The 21,006-nt window shown below is 39.4% G+C and overlaps 1 protein-coding gene across 1 annotated transcript in view; it reads left to right on the forward strand.

Moving 5' to 3' along the window:
• The window catches only part of LOC139723555 (PAX3- and PAX7-binding protein 1-like), a 32,495-nt gene extending 12,858 nt beyond the window's left edge, over positions 1-19,637 (forward strand). Inside the window, exons 8-18 of the mRNA XM_071634798.1 lie at positions 1,035-1,224; positions 4,249-4,475; positions 5,293-5,408; positions 7,622-7,821; positions 8,305-8,452; positions 9,079-9,197; positions 9,765-9,841; positions 10,991-11,057; positions 11,458-11,604; positions 18,558-18,718; positions 19,153-19,637. Of these exons, the coding sequence (XP_071490899.1) occupies positions 1,035-1,224; positions 4,249-4,475; positions 5,293-5,408; positions 7,622-7,821; positions 8,305-8,452; positions 9,079-9,197; positions 9,765-9,841; positions 10,991-11,057; positions 11,458-11,604; positions 18,558-18,718; positions 19,153-19,267 (1,567 nt within the window). The 3' untranslated portion in view covers positions 19,268-19,637. The remainder of the gene's footprint in view (positions 1-1,034; positions 1,225-4,248; positions 4,476-5,292; positions 5,409-7,621; positions 7,822-8,304; positions 8,453-9,078; positions 9,198-9,764; positions 9,842-10,990; positions 11,058-11,457; positions 11,605-18,557; positions 18,719-19,152) is intronic.
• Positions 19,638-21,006: the final 1,369 nt, after the last annotated feature.

Below are 21,006 nucleotides of genomic sequence, written 5' to 3' on the forward strand. Positions count from 1 at the left end.
TATGCATGTATAACCCAATAGAGATTCTCTGGGATTTTTTTTTGCCAAGAAGGTCAAAGGTCAAAAGGTCAAAGATCAAGTGAAAGTGCTGAACTTAATTCTTTCTCCATATCTCGGAAGTGGCTCAAGTTATCTTGAAACTTAGAACATGCTGAATTTATGTATGTTCTGCCTGACAGTGATTCTCTTATAAATCAAAGGCCAGATGAAAATGATAACAATTTACTGTTCAATACAGAAATTGCGCTTTTTCTCCATACCTTGAAAATTACTCAGTGCATAAACTTATGAAATGGTCAAAGTCAAGTTAAAGTTCTTAAATCCCCAAATACATGCTCTCCTATTCATCCAATAAACATAGGTCAAGGAAGGTAAACATTCAATACATTTGTGACAAACATGTCATTTTAATATTTTGCCAATTTTGTGAAAATGTAATCACACATTGTCCACATGTACTATAGACCTATTAGGAGAATCATGCATTATGGCGGAGGCATACCAGTCGCCATAGCGACATTTCTAGTTTAACTTAGTTATGACAAATTAAAGTTTGGCAGGAGAAAGCTAAATTCTAAGTGGGAGAAAATGCATCACAGGCCAAAGTGTGAGAGATTGCAACTCAATTAGGAGAACTGGAGATTCTGATAAATTGGTCTCAAAGTGGGAGGTCTCCTGTCGTAAGTGAAAGAATTGGAGTTTCTCGACATGTTGCTGGGAAGATACCTCTGTATTAAAAAGTGAGAAACACAGCTCCAAATATGCTACCAGCACATGTTTATCTTCATGTTAATTGCTTTGCATATTTTGTTGCCTGCCAGGCAGAAGAGCCCTAGCATGAAATTTCACCCCTTAAATCAAATTTTTGTTTGTGACATAATTTGAGGGAGAGTTTCGAAAGCTCTTTTATATGATGCAACCATCATTTTTTTGTGTGTGTTATTATTTGAGCCCGCGAGCCATAGAGCTCTTCTGCTGGACAGGCAACGATTTATATTCCTGTTTTTAACATTGTCACATTTTGCTTTATGAAGGCTGGAATCTGTGACAGAGATTCATAATGCCCACCTGCGCGAGAGCGATAGCGTGACCAATCGGCTCCAGGACGCGGCTCTGAGCTCGGAGAACCTCCGTGACACGCAGGGCGATGTCTCCGGCCAGTACAACTTCTTCCAAGAGATGAGGGGGTATGTCACAGACCTTGTAGAATGTCTGGACGAGAAGGTGCGTCACAAGTAGCAAGGGTTGCATTAATTTGCCCCCCTTTAAACTTCTTTATCTATTCTATGTTTAATTGTTTGCTTGTGCCATTCGATTAATTTATTGTCCTTACAGTAATTCACTTTTGATTTTCCAAGGGTTCAGGTTTCAGCACCAATGTTGCAGGTTCTCTCTTGTGTGCCTATTTCTTAGTAGACAGTTGAATTTGTAAATATGCCTCCAAGGATAGAAAGAGATCAACTTTATGAAAGAGAAAAGTCACTTTTCTTTTCAAGTAGAGTGAAAATTGTACAATCAGGATGGTAGAGGTTTCGGGAGAATAGGGGGTGAACTAAGAAAGTTTGGGATATACAAGTTTCCCATGTTGTTTGTCGCGATGATATATGTAAATTAGGTGAGATAGTGACGTCATCACATAAAAAAATCATCCATTTACCCTTGCGGAATATTTTCACTAGATTTCCTTTTTGTTCAATGAAATAAAAGAGAATAACTCATGTTTCACATCAAATTATTATGTTGTAATAACAATGATTTGTGGAGATGAAAGGGTTGCAGTTGCAAAATATTCGACCAAAAACATGATTTTCATAGAATTTTATTGTGCATTAATCAGTGGGACAGCTATGACATGATGATGTTTTCAAATCAATTTCTACATATTGTTGCCACCGCTATCACTGTTGTGTGAAATTATAGGAACTTTATTAGTTATTCCTAACTTTCTCGTCGTACACCTGATTGCACTGAAACCTCTGTCATTCTCGTTATCTGATATTACTCCATATATTCAGGTCATTTTGAGCATTGTCAAAGTCAAGTTACATATTTTCATGGGAGCTGATTGAATTCTCTGTCAGTGTACAATACTAGTACTGCATTTTACCAGTAGAAAAAAAGTCTTATGTGTGAAGACTTTGACGACGAACGGTCAATCTGCTCTGAAAAGTGGGGCCCCTGAGCAGCTACCTGGCTACTAAAACCTTGGTTAACCTTTGCTCAGCTCTTATTAGAACTACAGTACCCAGAAAGAATTTAGTCTTTCCTCACTGCTCTCACATGGTGATGCTGCAAAGTCTTCACACATACACACCTCACCATTCAAACTCACACTTTCAACCAACACACAAAAACAGTCTTTTCTGATACGGTATTCTTTAGCTAGTTGCTTGGCTGTCATTATTATTAGATATTGAAGTCTTTTCTTCGTGTCCACGTTCAGTTTTGATTGTTCTTCTCTGTGTCTGTTCATTGTTGTACACTGTAGCTGTGACATATGTGTCTACCATCACCTCCAGTACAGTTTCTTTGCTCTCTGCATATGTATTCATCATCATTCTTCATGGCATTAACAATTTCAGTGTTGCAGATAGTACAATGCAGTCATATTTCATTAGATCCAGTCCATTGTAGCCAATCCATTATCTGTAGAGGCGTATACATGTAAAGCAGAATTTGATTCTGTTGCAATAATGTAGTCCCATTGCTCACATGTAGAATGTGATATGATCTGTGTGTATCTTTTAAAAGTCAAGATGCAGATACTCATGAATCCTTAGACTTCTGCTGCCAGTGGTTTTTACGATCAGGAACTTTACATGTACTTATTAATGTTAATGAATCATATCTGTAAATGATATGGGAAAAATGCAAACTTTCTCATTTGCTCTCCTCTACTGCAATGTTTATTTTAAATAAATGTGAAAATAATGGTTGAATGCCACATTGTTAAACAGTAAACATGATGCTTGTTACCAAATTCTTGCCTTCTAACAATCTGCAAAAAATGATCCCAAAGGGGGCATTTGTATGATTTCTGTGCTTCTTCTTGGACTTGCATACTATGATCAGCTGGAAAAAATGATTCTTTTAGTATGTTCTGTTATCAGGCAGTTGCATATTGATCATAGCATTAATAAACACCATCCTTGTTAAGCATAGAACTGCTAGGCACGACTATATCATGAATGCATAGTAAAATTGTCCTTATATTGCAATGTTGCCTTTACGAAGGAGGCCTTGGGGCCCACTATTCCGAGTGATTTATAGTCATTGAAACTTTCACGAAAGGCAGTTCCCATGGTGAACATGATATGCTTGAAACTGATTGGTTGTTGTCCTACTGCTACCATGGATACTGCATTTATTGTCCCTGACCATGGAAACTGCATTTCTTAATACTGGAATCTTTGTCAACAACTCCATGTTATGGGGCCCAATATTGTCTGCGTTATGCGTGTTGAAAATGTTGTTCTGGAACGCAGTCAATGCAAATATGCTTTGTTAATGTGTTGATGGAGCAGAACATTGCTCAGGGACCAACTTTCATTAATGAGAACTATCTTCATCTGTGATGAATACGGTCTCTGAGTGGATTCATGTTGGAAATACTTCTTTTTTTTTCAGAACGCAGTCATCAAACTTGAAAAATGAAATATTACATGGTGGAATGTTCTTTTCAAATGCTGCCAGTTGTCTTTAATGAGAATTAAATGAGAATTACCACTTTAGAAATCACTCAAATATTCTAAATGTATACGCAGAGCTGCTCACTAACCCATTTTCTACTGGTCCGACTTGTCTGTTAGACCAGTAGGTACACAGTTGTTCCATTTTTTACTGGTCCATTCCCGAAAAAGTTAGTGGTCTGAAGTAATTTTTACTGGTCAGGGAGCGTCGGACCAGTGCCAGTGTGCAGCGTTGGTATACGAAATGGTTATTGGTGATGAAAGAGCTACATGAAAATACATTTTATCATTAGTGTCGTGAAGCATTCACACCAGACACTACTTGAAATGACTGAGATTCTCTGAGAGGCTCCGTAAACGATTAATGATCTCTTCACACCCTGACCAATGTCTCTTTGATTTGGTGATAACTATCACCTATTCAAATGCCTGTTACACATGTTTATGCCCCTGATGGCTGTGTGGCAGCATTGTAATTTTGATGTTTGTAAATGTTAGCAATCCTTTAACCGTACCATTTTTTTGTTTCCCCCCTTTGTCTTTTCTTTCATTCCGACAGGTTCCCCTCATCACTGGCCTGGAGACAGCCATGCTGGTGCTGCTGAAGGGGCGGGCCAACCAGCTGCTGCAGCGGCGCCAGACAGACATCAAGGACCAGTCGGACGAGTTCACGGGCCTGTCCCAGAAGGCCGCGGCGGGTGCCAACATGAACCGCAGCCAGCGCAAGGCGGCGAGGGAGGACGAGGAGGCCCAACAGCGCAGGGCAGCGGAGAGGGAAGCGAGAAGGTGAGGTTGTACACATGTGTGCTGGATTGAGAGCTGTTGAACGAGTACAGGCTAATTAACTCTACACGTGCCATGTTTCGCATGCCTGTCTCAGTCAATGGCCGGCCATCTTTGCTTCATTTTGCTCTAATCCACAGGCGCACAGAAACTGATCAATACTGTAAAACACAATATTTTCGTGCCATGAAATTTTCGCAAATTAGAGCCGATGGCCTTTTCCATGGCATAATTTCTTCTTCTTTTTTTGTGGTTGTGTGAATTGCCACTGGCATTCAATGGATATAGTGTAGAGAAAAACTTTCAAGTACATTTTAATTTCACGAATCTTAGCTGTCACAAAATGAATGAAATTGAAATGCACATGAACATTTCTGATTTTACAGTATGGTCATCGGTATCAGGTTTACAGCACTGTAAAGTGCAGGTACCAGGGACATTTTTTTAAAGACTTAGGTGTCAGTCTGGATATATCTGTTTAAAATTACTTTCAACATGTTGATCATCATTTATAGCATTGTTTTTGTCATCAATTTTGCTCTAATGAAAAATGTTTATATCATAGTGGAGATTTGTTTTATGTTATGCAGCCAGAAATATTGAGTCATTATCCCAGGATGCCTTGTAATTATATCTACTATTTCATATACTGACTGACACAACTTTAATGACATCGTTTGTGCATTGTACTGTGTTTCCATGCAAGGCCTAATTAGTCCATGCCCCTTTTTTAAAAAGACAACTGGTGACGATTCACCCATGAGGGCGCTAATTGTCATTGGCTATGAGCGATTTGTAATCGACCTGTGTCATTCCACAGAGCTAGGAGGAGAAGAGCGAGGCAGCTGGCGGAGCGAGCCCAGGCCCACAACGATGGCACGTCCAGTGATGACGAGATCACTGACAGCATGCTGGCAAAGTTCAAGACAGAAAAAGGTACGCCACGTTACTGGCATACTGTACTATTCTTTGTATCTGATGATTTGTGACCCGCTACAACAAAAGGATCCTAAAGTCGCTGACGGCTGAGCTGAGAAAATCAAGTTTGAAGTCACAACATCAAAATTGGTGAAAACAATCAGATTTCTGTTTTTGGCATAATTTTGTAGTCCTATGTTTTGTCTATCATCTGCGGAAATTTCGAAGCTAAATGATCAAAGGAAAGGCAAGAAATCAGCGTTTTTCTGGGCCATGATTTTCCGACTTTATAACGTACCAGGAACGTGTCCGAAGATTTGGATTGAGCGCCGCAGCTAGACTCCGCCCCTAGCAACGAAAGAGTGGTCTTATTGGTCAGTGGGTGGCATCCTAATTACTGATTGGTCATGCGTAGACCGCTGGCGCTAAGCTTGAATGAACAGTGCGGAGGTCACTAAGAGCATACCTTCTATTGTCAAGCAGTGAAAACTGTCTCACCTCCCCTTGATCATGATAGCGTTGGAAGGAAAAATTTGAAGGCGTTTTTCTCGAAACTCTGGTTTTGCACAACCACTTGACATGCGCTATTAAAATCATTGATATCTCCGCAACCAAGTACTTTTATGAGTTGTGCTATATATGAAATTATAGAAGAAGAGTAAGGGAATAACGTCATGCCATTTTCAGAAAACTGGCCTCCCCTGACTTTCGGATCCTTTTGTTGTAGCGGGTCACATTTATTGACTGATGATCATTCTAGCAGCCACAGAGACAGGAACTGCACATGACTTTTCTTGTATAGCTGATATGAGTTATCTTTCAAAATTACCGAACAAATATTGAAATACAACTCAAAGCAGCACAAAATACTCGAGGTTTAAGCAATACTTTTATAAAATAGTGCAAAAACAGCACTAGGAAAGATATATGAAGAGTAATCACATTCATATTCAGTAAAAGAACAATTCAGTTTGGTTCATTAAGTGACATTAAGAACAGATGGGGGGGGGGTGTTCTGGCATGTGACATCATGGAAATGCCAGTTTGTGTTGGATTAATAACAATTTCAAACAATTAAAGTTCTTTTTTTCAGTTTTCTTATGAATTTTTAAAACTTTCACTGTCTTATTTCAGTAATAGTGTTACTTTTATTCATGCCATATTTTCAGGGTTAATTTCTCCTTTAACTTAAAGGAGTAAATCACACCGACAGAACATTAAAAGATCCACTAGAATTTGAAAGCAATTAACTGATTGTAAGCATCACATAAGTTTATAAGCCAGTGATCAACTGCAATGATATATACAATGCAAATCGGGAAGATGCCATTGTCATTTGATTAGTTAGCACACATTACACTGGGCATTACAGTTGAACCTCTCTTATCCGGCCTCCCTTTATCCGGATCTCTCTATTATACGGACGCAATCTCGCTGTGATTTTTTTTTTTTTTTTAATAATTACGGGAGGAAAGGGGGAATCCCAACTCCTTGAGAACTCCTACACAAACACACATGAATTACATATACTTGATACATTTCTTAATAATCATTTAGGTAAATCATCCCAAGAATTTATAAAAGAAAATGATTTCATTCTTGCAAACACGAACCTCTATTTTGGGGTCTGTTACTGAGTATAACAATGAAAAGGTTGCAGTATACACATTACTACATGTGGTACTACAATGGGCTACATCAGTACATGTGTATGTATATGTACATGTATAAAGCATTGAGTCTCCCGTATCCGGCCAAATCCCTTATCCGGATGAGCCCCGGTCCCGACCTGTCCAGATACGAGAGGTTCAACTGTAGTTAGAATTGGCCATGTGACATTAACTTTGGAACAGTTCATTTTCATACTGTTTCAAAATTACAAAGGGTGGATAGATTTACGAATGCAGACCAAGAAATGTGCATTATTTGTTTTATAAAATGATGATATGATTCAAGCACCATGGCAGCCATGAAAGCTGCTATAGTAACTGAACTGCACACACAAACAATTGCAATGCATTCGTAATACACAGTCAACATAGCCAAGTGCAGTTGGGCAGTCAATAGTACCTATCATTAGTATACCAATGCCCAATGAAAAGTAACGTTATGCCTTTAGGCAAAATAAGAGACTGATTACGTGATGGCTGTCAGGCATTCCTTTGATTAAGATCCATATTACCATTTTTTGATAAGATTGTAACTGTCATAATTCAATTCTTGCTGGTCAGATCGTGTCATGGCTGAGCAGGCCAAGGTGTTTGAGGACGTCGAAGACGACTTCTGCTCGCTACCTGCGATCCTCAAGCGGTTCCAGCGCTGGAAGTTTGAGCAGCACGACTCGTACACCGACGCCTACATCGGCCTCTGTCTGCCCAAGCTCTGTGAGCCGTTCATCAGACTTCAGATGCTGGATTGGAATCCACTGGAGGTAGGGGTCCCAGTGACTGTTAACCCGTTGAAGACGAGTCCAGAGTATACTTGGGCAGGTGTCTGTTGGAAATGCATGTTGTAGCAAAATCAGCTCATCCTCAACTGGTTGAAGGGGCAGTCCATCCTGAAATTGCATTTTGTTTTAAGAGAAGCAGAAAATAAAGAGGAACAGGATGTGAAAGTTTGAGGAAATCCTTTCAATCGGGATTATAGACATCTTTCCACTCCTCACCCTTATTCAAGAATCAAAGAAACCACAAAATGACTATTGCTCTGTACTTCTGTGAACATGGAATAAAAATGATCAGATAATAGATCTAACAGATGCATTTATGCCTTGTTTGTGCTCTGAAAGGAAAAAGTAGTAACGGCTCATCTTCATGATATGTTTGTTGATATACATCCATCAAGATATTTGGTTGTGTTTCATGTTGAAAGAAAATTTGAACATTCCGACCACCCACTAATTCCTCCAACACAGGCAAACTGTAAGGATCTAGAATCCTATCCATGGTACGACGTCCTGATGTTCTACGGCTTCCACAATGAGGACGACTTTGACAGTGAGGACGATGACATCAGGCTGATTCCGCGCATTGTTGAGAAGGTCATCCTGCCCAAACTGTCCGGTGAGTGACCGTCTACCGATAGGACAGTACACCGATGTAACTCAGTGGTGATGTAGTGCAAAGCACAGTAAGCTCCGTGTTTCATGCAAAAAGGAAAGTGTCTTGGGCAGTGCTTTGACTGTTAGTGTTCATGATCTCCTGGATGTCTGATATTTCTGAGATATGATGCCTTGTTGCCCTAACAGTGATACATGTATGCTACTTGAAATGGTTGTGTTGTCAGTGCTGCCTTAAAGGTCCTCTTAACCTTTGGGAGCAGTAATTTAAAAAATTTTCAAGATATCACATTTGATGCACATGTTTTGGTCTGTTGTGTCACAAAACTTCTACCACATAAAATTTTTGCAATAAAGCCTAAAATATAAGGAGATATCAGTATTTTTCTCAATAAACCATGATTATAGACGGTGTAGTCTGGAAATATTTTGATTATAACTATTGTTCACATTTTGTGTATTTATAAATAAAATTGATTATATGGATTCAAATTTTTATAATGGTTGTTTCTATCCCTAACTCACATTTTAAAACTATTTTAAAGCACTAATGCTGGGTTTTTGTTTCATCTGCAAATGGTAAATTATACCTTTAATGTATTGCATATGTTTTCATTCTGTGGCGTCCAGATTTGATAGAGGGGGTTTGGGACCCCATGTCCACCTTCCAGACACATCGCCTGATAGACACCGTCCATCAACTGGCCCAGGACTACCCTACAGTGTCCGCTGACAACAAGAACACTCAGGTACGAGATGTCACCTTCCAGGGCGAGGGAGCCCTTCCGTTCTTGTTTTTCATGGCAACATTTTCCAGATCCTAAAGGAAAGCATCCCACCTAAGTTAAACAGCCACATTTTTCAACTTGAGTGTTGCATGCATTACATGTCGTAGGTAGACCCCACTGTTAAGATTCTGAGTTGCAATAGATCATCAATTTATGTGATTATAAATTGCTTTGAATGGTAATTGAGACAATGAGTGATGATATGATATGATGAAATAATGATGGTTGTATGATAACTGGACACTGCAAGAAATATGTGAGGCAAGGTTAATTTCACTACCATAGGCTTTCATGTACAATTGGAATTGCAGCTAGTCAACAAATTTAGGAAAATGAACAGTGGTCACAGAATTAAACGCCACAACAGAAAAGGTACAAATAGTGCTGTCATTTGTCATGAATTAATGACAGGTTTTGTGTGTGGTGAACTTGATTGGACACTGCATCTAGAGATGAGATGAAGACAAAACCAAGGAATGTCACATCTTATTTTTTTGTTGTTGTTTCTTCTTCCTCATGTCTGCTCAGCTCCTCCTGAAGACAGTGGTAATGAGGATGAGGAAGACTTTAGATAATGATGTCTACATGCCTCTCTTCCCAGCCGAGTGAGTATTCCCTTTAATCGATGCCCCGAGAGGGAACCTCAGGATATTGTCAATTGGTTGAGAGTGCATTTCTCTGTGTGAAATAGTAGAAGGACTGATTTTAAACAAAAAGTGAAATGAGAGCAGTGTGATATGCAATAAGTATGACCTTGATATACTGTACTGTTTGTTAATTGTTGTACATTTCACAGCAGTTTTATTTTCATGAAATTCTGGAGTTGGCTGCTGTCCATGAATTTAAATGGAAATGGAATGGAAATATTAACTATGATCATGACATCAATGCAACATGCACACAGAAATGCACTGGTATGCAGTAAACAATACATGAGCAAAGTTGAATGATAATCCATACAGTTCAGTAGACATACCGTAGTCTTGGCGCACGTACTGTGTAAATGAATGTGTCCACTTCCTGATTTTTCTGTCCATTGCTGTACGCCATGATTGCGAATTTAACCACTTGTGATTTGTGAAAAATTAAGACTCACTATATGGCGAGTGCAGTATTTGTGTTGGAAGTGAGCAGTGTGTGATACTTCAGAGAGAGACTTTCACTAATGTGTTGTGGGACATACTCACCCAAAATGATTTAAGTTTGCGTGGAAGAAAAATGTATACCATAGTGCTGACAGTGTGTAAGGGATACTGGAAACTTTGGGGAAAATGAGATTCCTAGTATGAGAGAGAAAGAGAGAGGAAAAATCTCTTGCGAATACAAGAATTGTGTTTGATACAGGAAAACCCCATAACTGGGGCATAACAGTAGCAATTACCTTGTTATGTCAGTTTTCTCATTTTATTGGGGTACAAAAACAATGAAATGTTAGAATTGGGAGCTGCAAAAATCACCTTGTTTTATTTACAGAGAGTTTTGTCCTATCAAACCTCTTTGTAACAAGGTTCCACTTTACTTGATATGTCATTACTATTGAATGATTAACTACAAAAGCTTTATGGTAATTTGGGTCATGACAGTGTTTAATAACAGAGCCAAAGCACTGCAATACAAAACTGATGTTATAGAGAATGTCAAGATGAAAAAAAAAAATGAGGTAACAAAGTCAACAGCAATCTCTTTTAAATGTTCATACTATTTCTTTGTAGATTCTATATTCATTTTCTTAAATGTAACCATTTATCTTTCAGTGTCTTAGAAAACAAGGCATCAGGTGCCAACTCCTTTCTCCAGAGACAGTTTTGGTCGTGCTTGAAGGTGAGATTTGTTGTTGTCCTGTATTTGAATGTAATACTGCACCAAATGCTGAGTAGTATGTGAGACTTTAAGTCTGGAGGCTATTCTTGAGATGAAACTGTGAGATTTCACATTCTGCATTGTTTTGTTGGGCAAGAAAGAAATGAAGTCATACACTTTATTGGCGAAGACCAAAATGCTGCTGATTCCACAGGCTTCTATCGGCATTCTTTTTCCCTCTGATGTACAGCTGATGAAGTGACTTAATCCTGTTTCTATCTCCTGAAATACTTACTTCAACTTGTACCATGACTGGATGATTATTCAACCAGTCAGATAGCATCCTAATTTTTTCCTTGCCCTCAAAGTGAGGTTTGGGCAAGAGCAAATCTCAACCTGCTTTTCTAATTTCATCCCTCAGTTGCTAGGCAACCTGTTGTCATGGCATGGCCTGGTGGTCAAGGAACAGCTTCTGGAGCTGGCGATCGACGGCCTCCTCAACCGCTACCTCCTCCTCTCCCTCAACAACTCCGACGTCGATGAGACGAGTATTGCCAAATGCGAGAGGGTGAGGACTTGTTTTTAAACACTTGGTTTGTGTGCATTATTTTTTCGTATTACACTTTGGTTTTCATAGTTCATTGCCCTCCCCCTTCTTGTTTTCTTTCTTTTAAAAAAATGTATTAGTTATTCAATTTTTTTAAACAATACAAGCAATTGAATGCAGCGAATCACTACCATCATACTGTCTGGGAATCTACTGTAAAACATGATATATTCGCGGCAATTTCGCGAATTGGAGCCAATGGCCTTTCTCACAGCATGAAATTTTCGCGAATTGCAACTGGCATCCAATGCATATTGTGTACTAGGCAGGAAATTTTGCATGCATTTAATTTCGCGAATGTCGGCGCTCGCGAATATTCCTCGTTTTACAGTATTTATGTTTGGGGATGTATTCCCTGATTATGACAAAATGATACAGTAGGGAAGAATGCAGTTGTCTCATGTGCATTCAAAAGAGTTAGCCCTGGAGACAAAAAGTCAAAGCTTTACCCCCACGGGAGGGTTGCCAAAGATTATAGATTTCCCTACGGAGGATAGTAGTACAGCAGACTCTTGTTGTAAAGGAGACTCATACATACATACAGACAACCTCCCCTAAGTTGATCTAGCACAAGTTGAAAAATTGGCTTGGTTTAAAAAAAAAAAATTACTCTGGAGTGGATATGAACGTGTCTAAATTCTACCGTGTAAAGTCAAAATTCATGTAATTTGAAGGATTTTCTCTGGTCCTCTGGTTCTCTGTGCATGGATGCAACTTTAACATGTCGGTGAGGTTGACTGTGCATAGCAAACTGTTGCTGTAAGACAGTAATTTGTTTTGCCCCAAGGTCCAAAGTTTTATCATATCTTTGTTATTGTTGTTCTTCAAACCGTGATATAACAAAGTGATTTCATGGGTCATAAAGGAGTGTGTAATCACAAGAGTTGGTAGATGTCTGTCACCCGGCACTATGGTATAACTCTACTACAAAACAAAAGCAGTCTTTACCCTTGGGTTAGTCCTGCCATTTCACACCAGATTTTATGCATGCACACAATTTTATGAATACAGTTGGGCACTATCAATAACTAGAGAAGCACTCTGAGAGCGCAGACCTCCGCCAAGCATGCTGCTCATTTCCACCACTGATCTTGTTCTTCCATAGAGATATCAGTGATTTCCACCCATACGTACTTAGGCACCATGCTGAAAGTCGCCCGATTTCCCAATATAGAAGCCTTTGTTACGTCATAAACTCTCAGCTGCACGGCGCGCCTCGCCCTAGCAGAAACTAGAGCACGCACTTTCGTGCGCGCAGGCAAACCTCAAATACGCGCAGCCTGAACTCCCAAGTTCATTGACCCTACCTGCCAAAATATCAAAAATCCTTCATAAATTCCCCCAAAATTCTCGGATCACTACCAAAAGTTAATCGTTTAGTATTTGTGTCATTCTCAACCTTTCCTGCAAGTTTCATCCCAATCCGTTAACTACTTTTTGTCCCCGCCGAACGAGTTCGAGCAGGGGACTATGAAACGGGCTCCGTACGTGTGTGTGTCCGTCTGTCCGTCCGTCCGTGCGTCCGTGTGTGATCAAAATGTTCAAAATGCTACTGCTTCGCCATTTCTAACCCGATTTTGATTCTGTTTGCTTTATATGATAGCACTACATGGGAGCTGTGAAACTTGTATACAGAATTTCAGTTGTGACCTTTGACCTTGACCTTTGACCTATATTGTACATTTTGCTTCAAAATGCTACTCCTTCGCCATTTCCAACCCAATTTTGATTCCGTTTGCTTTATATGATGGCACTAGGTGAGGGCTTCAAAACTTCTACACAGAATTTTGACCTTTGACTTCTTTGACCTTTGACCTTGATTTTTGACCTATATTGTACATTTTGCTACAAAATGCTACTCCTTCGTCATTTGTAACCCGATTTCAATTCCGTTTGCTTTAAGTGATGGCACTAGGTGAGGGCTTCAAAACTTCTACACAGAATTTTGACCTTTGACTTCTTTGACCTCTGACCTTGATTTTGACCTGTATTGTACATTTTGCTACCAAATGCTACTCCTTTGCCATTTCTAACCCGATTTCGATTCCGTTTGCTTTATGTGATGGCACTAGGTGAGGGCTTCAAAACTTGTACACAGAATTTTGACCTTTGACTTCTTTGACCTTTGATCTTGATTTTTTACCTTTATTGTACATTGGCTACAAAATGCTACTCCTTCGCCATTTCTAACCCGATTTCGATTCCGTTTGCTTTATGTGATGGCACTAGGTGAGGGCTTCAAAACTTCTACATAGAATTTTGACCTTTGACTTCTTTGACCTTTGACCTTAATCTTTTTACCTATATTGTACATTTTGCTACTAAATGCTACTTCCGGCGGGGACATATATTACGCACCGCGTAATTTCTACATTTCCTTGTTTTTGAGTTATTTTGCACACAGACAAACTAACTAACGAACGAACGAACACACAAACCAACGGTAACGAAAACACGAGACATGAAAACTCGTCACATTGAGGACGAGTTAGGTGATACGCTTGTGGTCATCAGATGACGGTCATCTGTGATCGACAAGAAAGAATGTGATATAGGCACCTTGAAGTTATATTGAGCGTGCATGCGAAACCGTTTCTTTAACCACTCGGCCGCGGGTCATCCACGGAAATGGTAAGAAAAAAACAACAACAATGTATAGATATAACAGGGGGAAAGTCAATGCCCACTCAACTAACGTGGCCATGTGAACATCTATTGCATTGCTAGACGGAAAAGCGGCCTTGTAACGACTGAGGTCGCTATGCCATTTCTGGCAACTTGGGAAAAATACGTCCCGCAGACATAAAACCTATAATCGGCTGGTTTTGATACCTTGCCTTTAATCACAATTTTCAGTGTAATGACGTCATCAAATTACAAAACAATGACATCGTCTTGAAAGACAATTGTTCAAAGTACAACACCTCAGTCGTCGTCATTACATACTATGATCGGTTTGACAAAGTCAACCTGCAAAATTTTGCTGCAGTCGAAGCAATGTGGTCTCCAACACACAAAAAAGAGGGATATGGCGTGTGTGTGTGTCTGTGTGTGTGTGTAGGTGCGTTTATATACGAACGTGATTTCTACATGGACGAATATGTAATACAAAATTGAAGAAAAAAAAAGTAAAATAGCTAAGTATTTTGTTTCGTGATTTTGTGGGGTTCGAACCCGCAACCTCAAGTCTCTGAGACGTCGCCTTTATCCACTCGGCCATACGTCTCGACGAGAAAATATGGGGAACGTAAACTTATGTATGTGAAAGATACATGAGGAATCGTTTTGTCCACATTACATTTTCATTTTCAGGTTTAAGCTGCAAAATTGTCAACCTGATGAGGAGATTTCAAAGAATAAAATGCATGATTACTGCAGCTTATTGTCTCAGCTACAACATACTAAAGTTTCAGAGGAAATGAAGCAAAATCAGCTGAGATAAAGGTGCTTAAACGTTGTTAAGTCAATGCATGGTTTTAAAAAAAATCACCTCCCATAGACAATACACGTAAACTTGTCCGATTTTGAGTCTTTACCTTTAATAACAATTTGAAGTATGATGGTGTAAGTCTTCTCGAACCAAGAGTGTGGAACGGAAGCTTCTACGTGAAAGATGAATCATGACGATCACTCGTGACCGACACATCTTCAAAGGGATCAGTTATTAGAAGTGGAAGCCCTCGTGCCTAGATTATTGTCTCAGCAATTCCAAAGCAATGATACCCTTACATTTAGGTATACCATAATTTCCCTCTGAAATAATTGGTATTATTCATGTACAATTGCTTGCCTTGTCCATAAACTTTGCTTTACAAACTTTCAGTGAAAGGTGTCATAACATAATTCTGTAACTCCATTAGCAGTGATTGACTACATAAAATAATAAAGATATATCAAATTGAACGCTTAGCGCGTATAACTAAGGGGGATTTTAGCCTGATGCTGTGTTATTCACTGCTCAGATACCAACAACACTCATTACCTACGTCTACGTATAGAGAAACAGCCATGACTAAAATAAGGTTTTCCTTTTCTTTGGCAGATAGACACACAACCCCTTTGAACACACTATAACTGACATGGAGGGACATGGAAAAGTTCATTACTACTACTAAACAGTGATGCTTTCTCCTCATGTGGCACAAGATACCTCTATAGCAACATAAAACCTGTCTACAATTCCGTTATTGGGTCAAACAATAACAACCTGGAATTTCAAAGAGACGAGCGAGACGCCATACACCTGGCCTAGAATTAATTTATTCAGTTGCCATTCCTGCTCCAGTTGAGTTATGTAAATTATTTTCCGACCTGTCTTGTGCAGTGTAACAGGAACAAACGTTGAGAAAAGGAAAGAGAAAACGAAAGGTGGCAAGCGGGGCACTGTATACCAAGGGCACTTTACAACATTACGTATGATAAATGAAGCAAATCCAACCTCCAGCCTCCGACAAAAAAAGGGAACCTGAGTGACTGTGTGTCGTGGGGTAATGACATCGGAATGAAGCTGAACTGCCACAAGAAAAACAAAGAAAGAGAGAGAGAAAAAAAATAATAGCGTCCTGCGGGTCCCGAACATCTCGTCCTAAGGTAGTGCATAATGACCATGCAGCGCGCTAAGCGACTATAAAGCCACACGGCTGTCCCGAAGATTAGATATGAAATTCATATCTTTATATCATTTACAACATGAAAAAGTTCATTACTACTACTAAACAGTGATGCCTTCTATTCATGTTGCACAAGATACCTCTATAGCAACATAAAACCTGTCTACAACTCCGTTATTGGGTCAAACAATAACAACCTGGAATTTCAAAGAGATGAGCGAGACGCCATACTCCTGGACTAGAGTTAATCAATTCAGCTCCCATTCCTGCCAGTTATTTAAACGTACATGTTCCTACCACCTATCCTGTTACAGTATAACAATAACCAATGAAGAGAAAAGGAAAGAGCAAACGAAAGGTGGTAAGCGGGACACTGTAACAGGGGGCAATTTACAACATTAAGTGTGACAAAATTAATGAAGCAAACCCAATCTCCAAACTCCAATACAAAACAAGGGAAATAGAGCAGCCGTGTTCACGGGTTACGTACACTTGATAAAATAATACGATAAATGATATCGGAGTAAAGCTGAACTGCTGAAAAAAAGAGAAAAAAAGAAAGAACGGATGAAAGTCCTGCGGGAGTCGAACCTCTCGCCTTCCGGTATGGCGTTATGAACAACCAGCGCGCTAACCGATTATGCCACATGGCTGTCCTGAAGATCGAGTGCGAAACTTAAATCTAAATACCATCGTGAGTGTGTTGCCTTGTGATGGCGCTATTCAACTTCCCACAAGTGGCAGCGTGGATTCGATCAATATATAGTTGCAAAGAAAAATTGGGAATCGTTCCGTACAGATTGTATTCTCATTTTCAGATTTAAACTACAAAATTATCAACCTGATGAGGAGATTTGAAAACATAAAATGCATGATTACTAAAGCTTATTGTCTCAGCTACAACATATTTATGTTTCAGAGGAAATGAAACAAAATTAGATGAGGTAAAGGTGCTTAAACGTTGTCAAGTCAATGCATGGTTTGAAAAAAAAATCACCTCCCATAGACATAACACGTAAACTTGCCTGATTTTGAGTCTTTACCTTTAATCACAATTTCTAGTATGATGACGTCATCATATTTCAAAATCATTACATGGACTTGAGAGGCAAATGTTCAAAGTACAACATATCTGAATTTGGGATAATATTGAGCTTAAACAACAGAGATACGAGCAAATGAATGTCAGAAACAGTACCTCAAAAAAATTAATTCCACTTTTTTGATTTCAGATGATGATATGATGACGTCATGAGTTTTCCTGGCAATATTTGTACTTGAAACGTTATTTCCAATTCATATGCTTTTGTAATATGCAATAGAAATATAGGGTCACAGGACGATTTAAAGAGCTATGGCGACATAAACAAAAACATGTTTTTTCACTATATTTGCAGAAAAACGCGCGCGCGGAATTTCAACTTTGACGCCAGTGCATTCCTTTGTTATAGGTCAAAATCGATGGGATATCAATGGATATTGTTACTCAAAGTATCAGAAATCCAAATCAGTCAAAAAAATTGCATTTTCATGTTGGTTACGCCCTCTGCGCGCGAAATTGCGCGGACGGACGCGCACGCGAAAAAATGTTTGAAACGCTTATTATTGTCTGAAACTTCGAGATTTCCCATTGGGAAGTCGTTTTGAGCCTTTTAAAATTTTGACGCGCGCGTACGCGCGCGTAATGAAGACCTGGATAACTAGCGTTAAAAAGTAAGATAGAGCGTGACCTGAACTTTATGTCCACCGAAAATGATACAGAAATGATATCTAGTTATGAAGTTATGATCGATCATGTGACAAGGTCCGAAAATCACAAAATGGCGCCTAGATGACGTCATAGATATGTTACTGTCATGAAAACCTTATTGTGGCTAGATATTGTTATGAGACATGTTGACTGAAAATGTCATGTCATTCCGTAATGTCATTGTTGAGATATTGACGACACAAAATGTGGCAGAAAGAAAGAAGAATAAAAAAAAAGAGAAATTTTGACAATCACAATAGGTGATACGCTGATAGCGTATCACCTAATAACCTCCCCCCTTGGCGGAGGTAACAAGCCCAAGTTTATTCTCCCTCCAAATTTTGTCCCTGGACCCGATAAGCTTCATAAGGGTATCAGAAGTCCCAGTGAGTGTCCAGTCGTGTGTTGGTCGATTACCAATCTCCCAGGCACCAACGTTCAAATTCTACTTCGTATGTACCGGTACTCTTTAAGTGTTGGTAGACTTTGTCAGGCTCCTTTTCTGTGAACTCTGCTGATGTTGGTGTTTGTTCCATTTTGATTCTCATGTGTAGCTGGTCTCCACCTTGCCTGTGCCCTGGTTTGAGGAGTTAGAGGGAGACAGCACCTTACGGCAGCTAGAGCCGCTCTGTAAATACCTCAAGCACGCTGCCACTCAGATCCAACAGGGCGCCCTCAGCACTAGGGGCTCTGATCCGGACCGCAAGATGAGTAGGTGAGTGGAGGTGTTCACTGCCAAGAAGTTGGTAGCATTACATTTTGGGGGGGCATTTACCTTTTATCTGTCAATTGATGAGTATGAATAGTCTCTGAGGTAATGTATTTGGAATATGGGTTTCAATTGTCATGAGAACTTTTTTTGTTTTGTTTTTCATTTTCATTAAACAGTGTTACTAAAAATTTGTGTCAAATAGTAGACTTTTAATTCACATTGCTGTGAAATTGTTATAAACTCAAATTCTTCATGAGGGCATGAAGATGCAGAAGGCTTTTTTTTTTTTTTAAAGTCTATTACATCTCATAGTATTTCTATTACCTTGATAAGAATAACCTTGATACCTAGAATAACTTAATGTTTGATGTCAATGAAAATCTCCCTTTTAAACCTGTCTTTTACAAAAATTCATGATTTTACCCTGTTTTTCCAAGGATGCTGATTAAACTCATCATCAAGCAGCTGGTTAACATCCGAGCTATGGACCACGCCCTGAGAATGACTGATGACTTCAGCCTCAAAGACATCAAGCAGATGGTCACCAGCTGAGAGGGGGACTGCATCCATCACATCAGTGTGTCTCCATTCTAGCTATCCCAAAACTGACCGCCACGCCCATGCTCGATATCTTTGCCTGCAATGTGGACAAAACTACGGTAATGTGTCCATGTCCCATAGAGATTGCGCCAGTCCACCACTTACGATACATGATGTGTGAAGAAGACAAGACTTCATGAAACCCTTACAGGGGCTTGGGGCATACTGTATTGAGTGCAAATGCAAGCAAATGTGGCTGCCATTTTAGGATAAATCGCTTCGCGGACGTATAGCAGTATTGGGAGCGTGCAGGCGTCGACGAACATTAGATTAGTTTGTGCATATAATATGGCTGACTCAGGAAGATGGCGCCCTCTCTGTATTCGTGGTGTATATTCTTCCTGGATGATGTGGGAAGAACAATCCAATGGATCTGCCTCACGGTAATAAACAATCACTTCAGGATCGCCACTCTGTCCACCAAAAAATGTCAGCGATGTGTCCTCACCAAGCCTCACCCTCAATATCGAATGATTTAAACTATGCATCATTTTTTTTAATTTTCAAAAAATGGGGTCAATGAATCATAATGCATCATTGTTTCTACCATCTTGTCACCATTGGCAACCCAATTTTAATGAGACCTGAACAGTGTCAACAGAAAAACTTCTTACAGTCCAATCAAGTGATGATGATTTTGATATTAATAATGGAATGGAAACCAGTTACATCATTAGCAAGTATAAATGTATGTATTGAATCTGCTCCATTAGTGTCTAGCACCAAAAACTTTTTTTGAGTTAATGCAGTTATGAAAAAGTAATTTCTCATATATGCTGACAGCCATGACCACAAGAGGGATGTTGTCACTGCAGGCTCTATGAAGTCAGTTGTTGAACCGATCCTCACTGTGTTGCAAATGAGGCCTCATGATATGCCATGTTCATTCTCAACAGTATGATGTATACACGGTGGATTGAGTTGTGCCGATACATCACCACTTTTTGCGCTGTCACATTAAAATTTTTTTCTGTGTTATGAGAACATGCTATAGCATTAATGATCACAACATTGTTCATGTTTCAAGTGATGAGGCAGGTGTCATAGTTTTGTTCTCCAGCTGTGCTGATGCACACCGTGCTGTTCACAGTCCCACCAACTATTAAATCTGTCTGTGTTTACCAAGCTGGTGTAGCACTAAAAGCAGTAGTGAGTACATTCTTGAATTCGTGTTACAAGTCAAAATCTGTCATATGCTAGTTTTCATGTATAAAGCATAGCTAAGTTCAGTGAATGTGCAATGGATGTTGTTGGCCAGTTTAGGAGCAGATGGCTGTACATGCCATAGACCACATACAGCATTTATGCCCTTTAGACACTCAAGAGATGAAAAAAAAAATTGAGAGTCAGACCGTGTCACTTCCATAAGCATCAGCCTGGGTGAAAAGAATTCAGAAGTTTACAGCTTTATTCTCTGCAGCTAAGATATGTGAAGTTAACATTTTGAATTTATGTTGAAATCATCTTCACATCCAGATGGTAAACCAAAAGCAAATATTTGTAGAAAGACATGATGCAGCCCTTAGATTTTGTTTGCAAGGTGTTTGCAAAGATTAATGTCAGGAGGTCTTGTGCCATATTATCCCTAGGGTGACAAGACCTCGCATCTCAATTTGTACATGTTAAAATCCTCCTGACTCAATTTCGAATATCAAATATGTTGATTTGAGTTTTCAAACATTAATGTAATC

Source organism: Diadema antillarum, unplaced genomic scaffold, assembly GCF_040938485.1.
Source record: "Diadema antillarum isolate AM-2024a unplaced genomic scaffold, OU_Dant_1.0 scf00000015, whole genome shotgun sequence".
NCBI lineage: Eukaryota > Metazoa > Echinodermata > Echinoidea > Diadematoida > Diadematidae > Diadema > Diadema antillarum.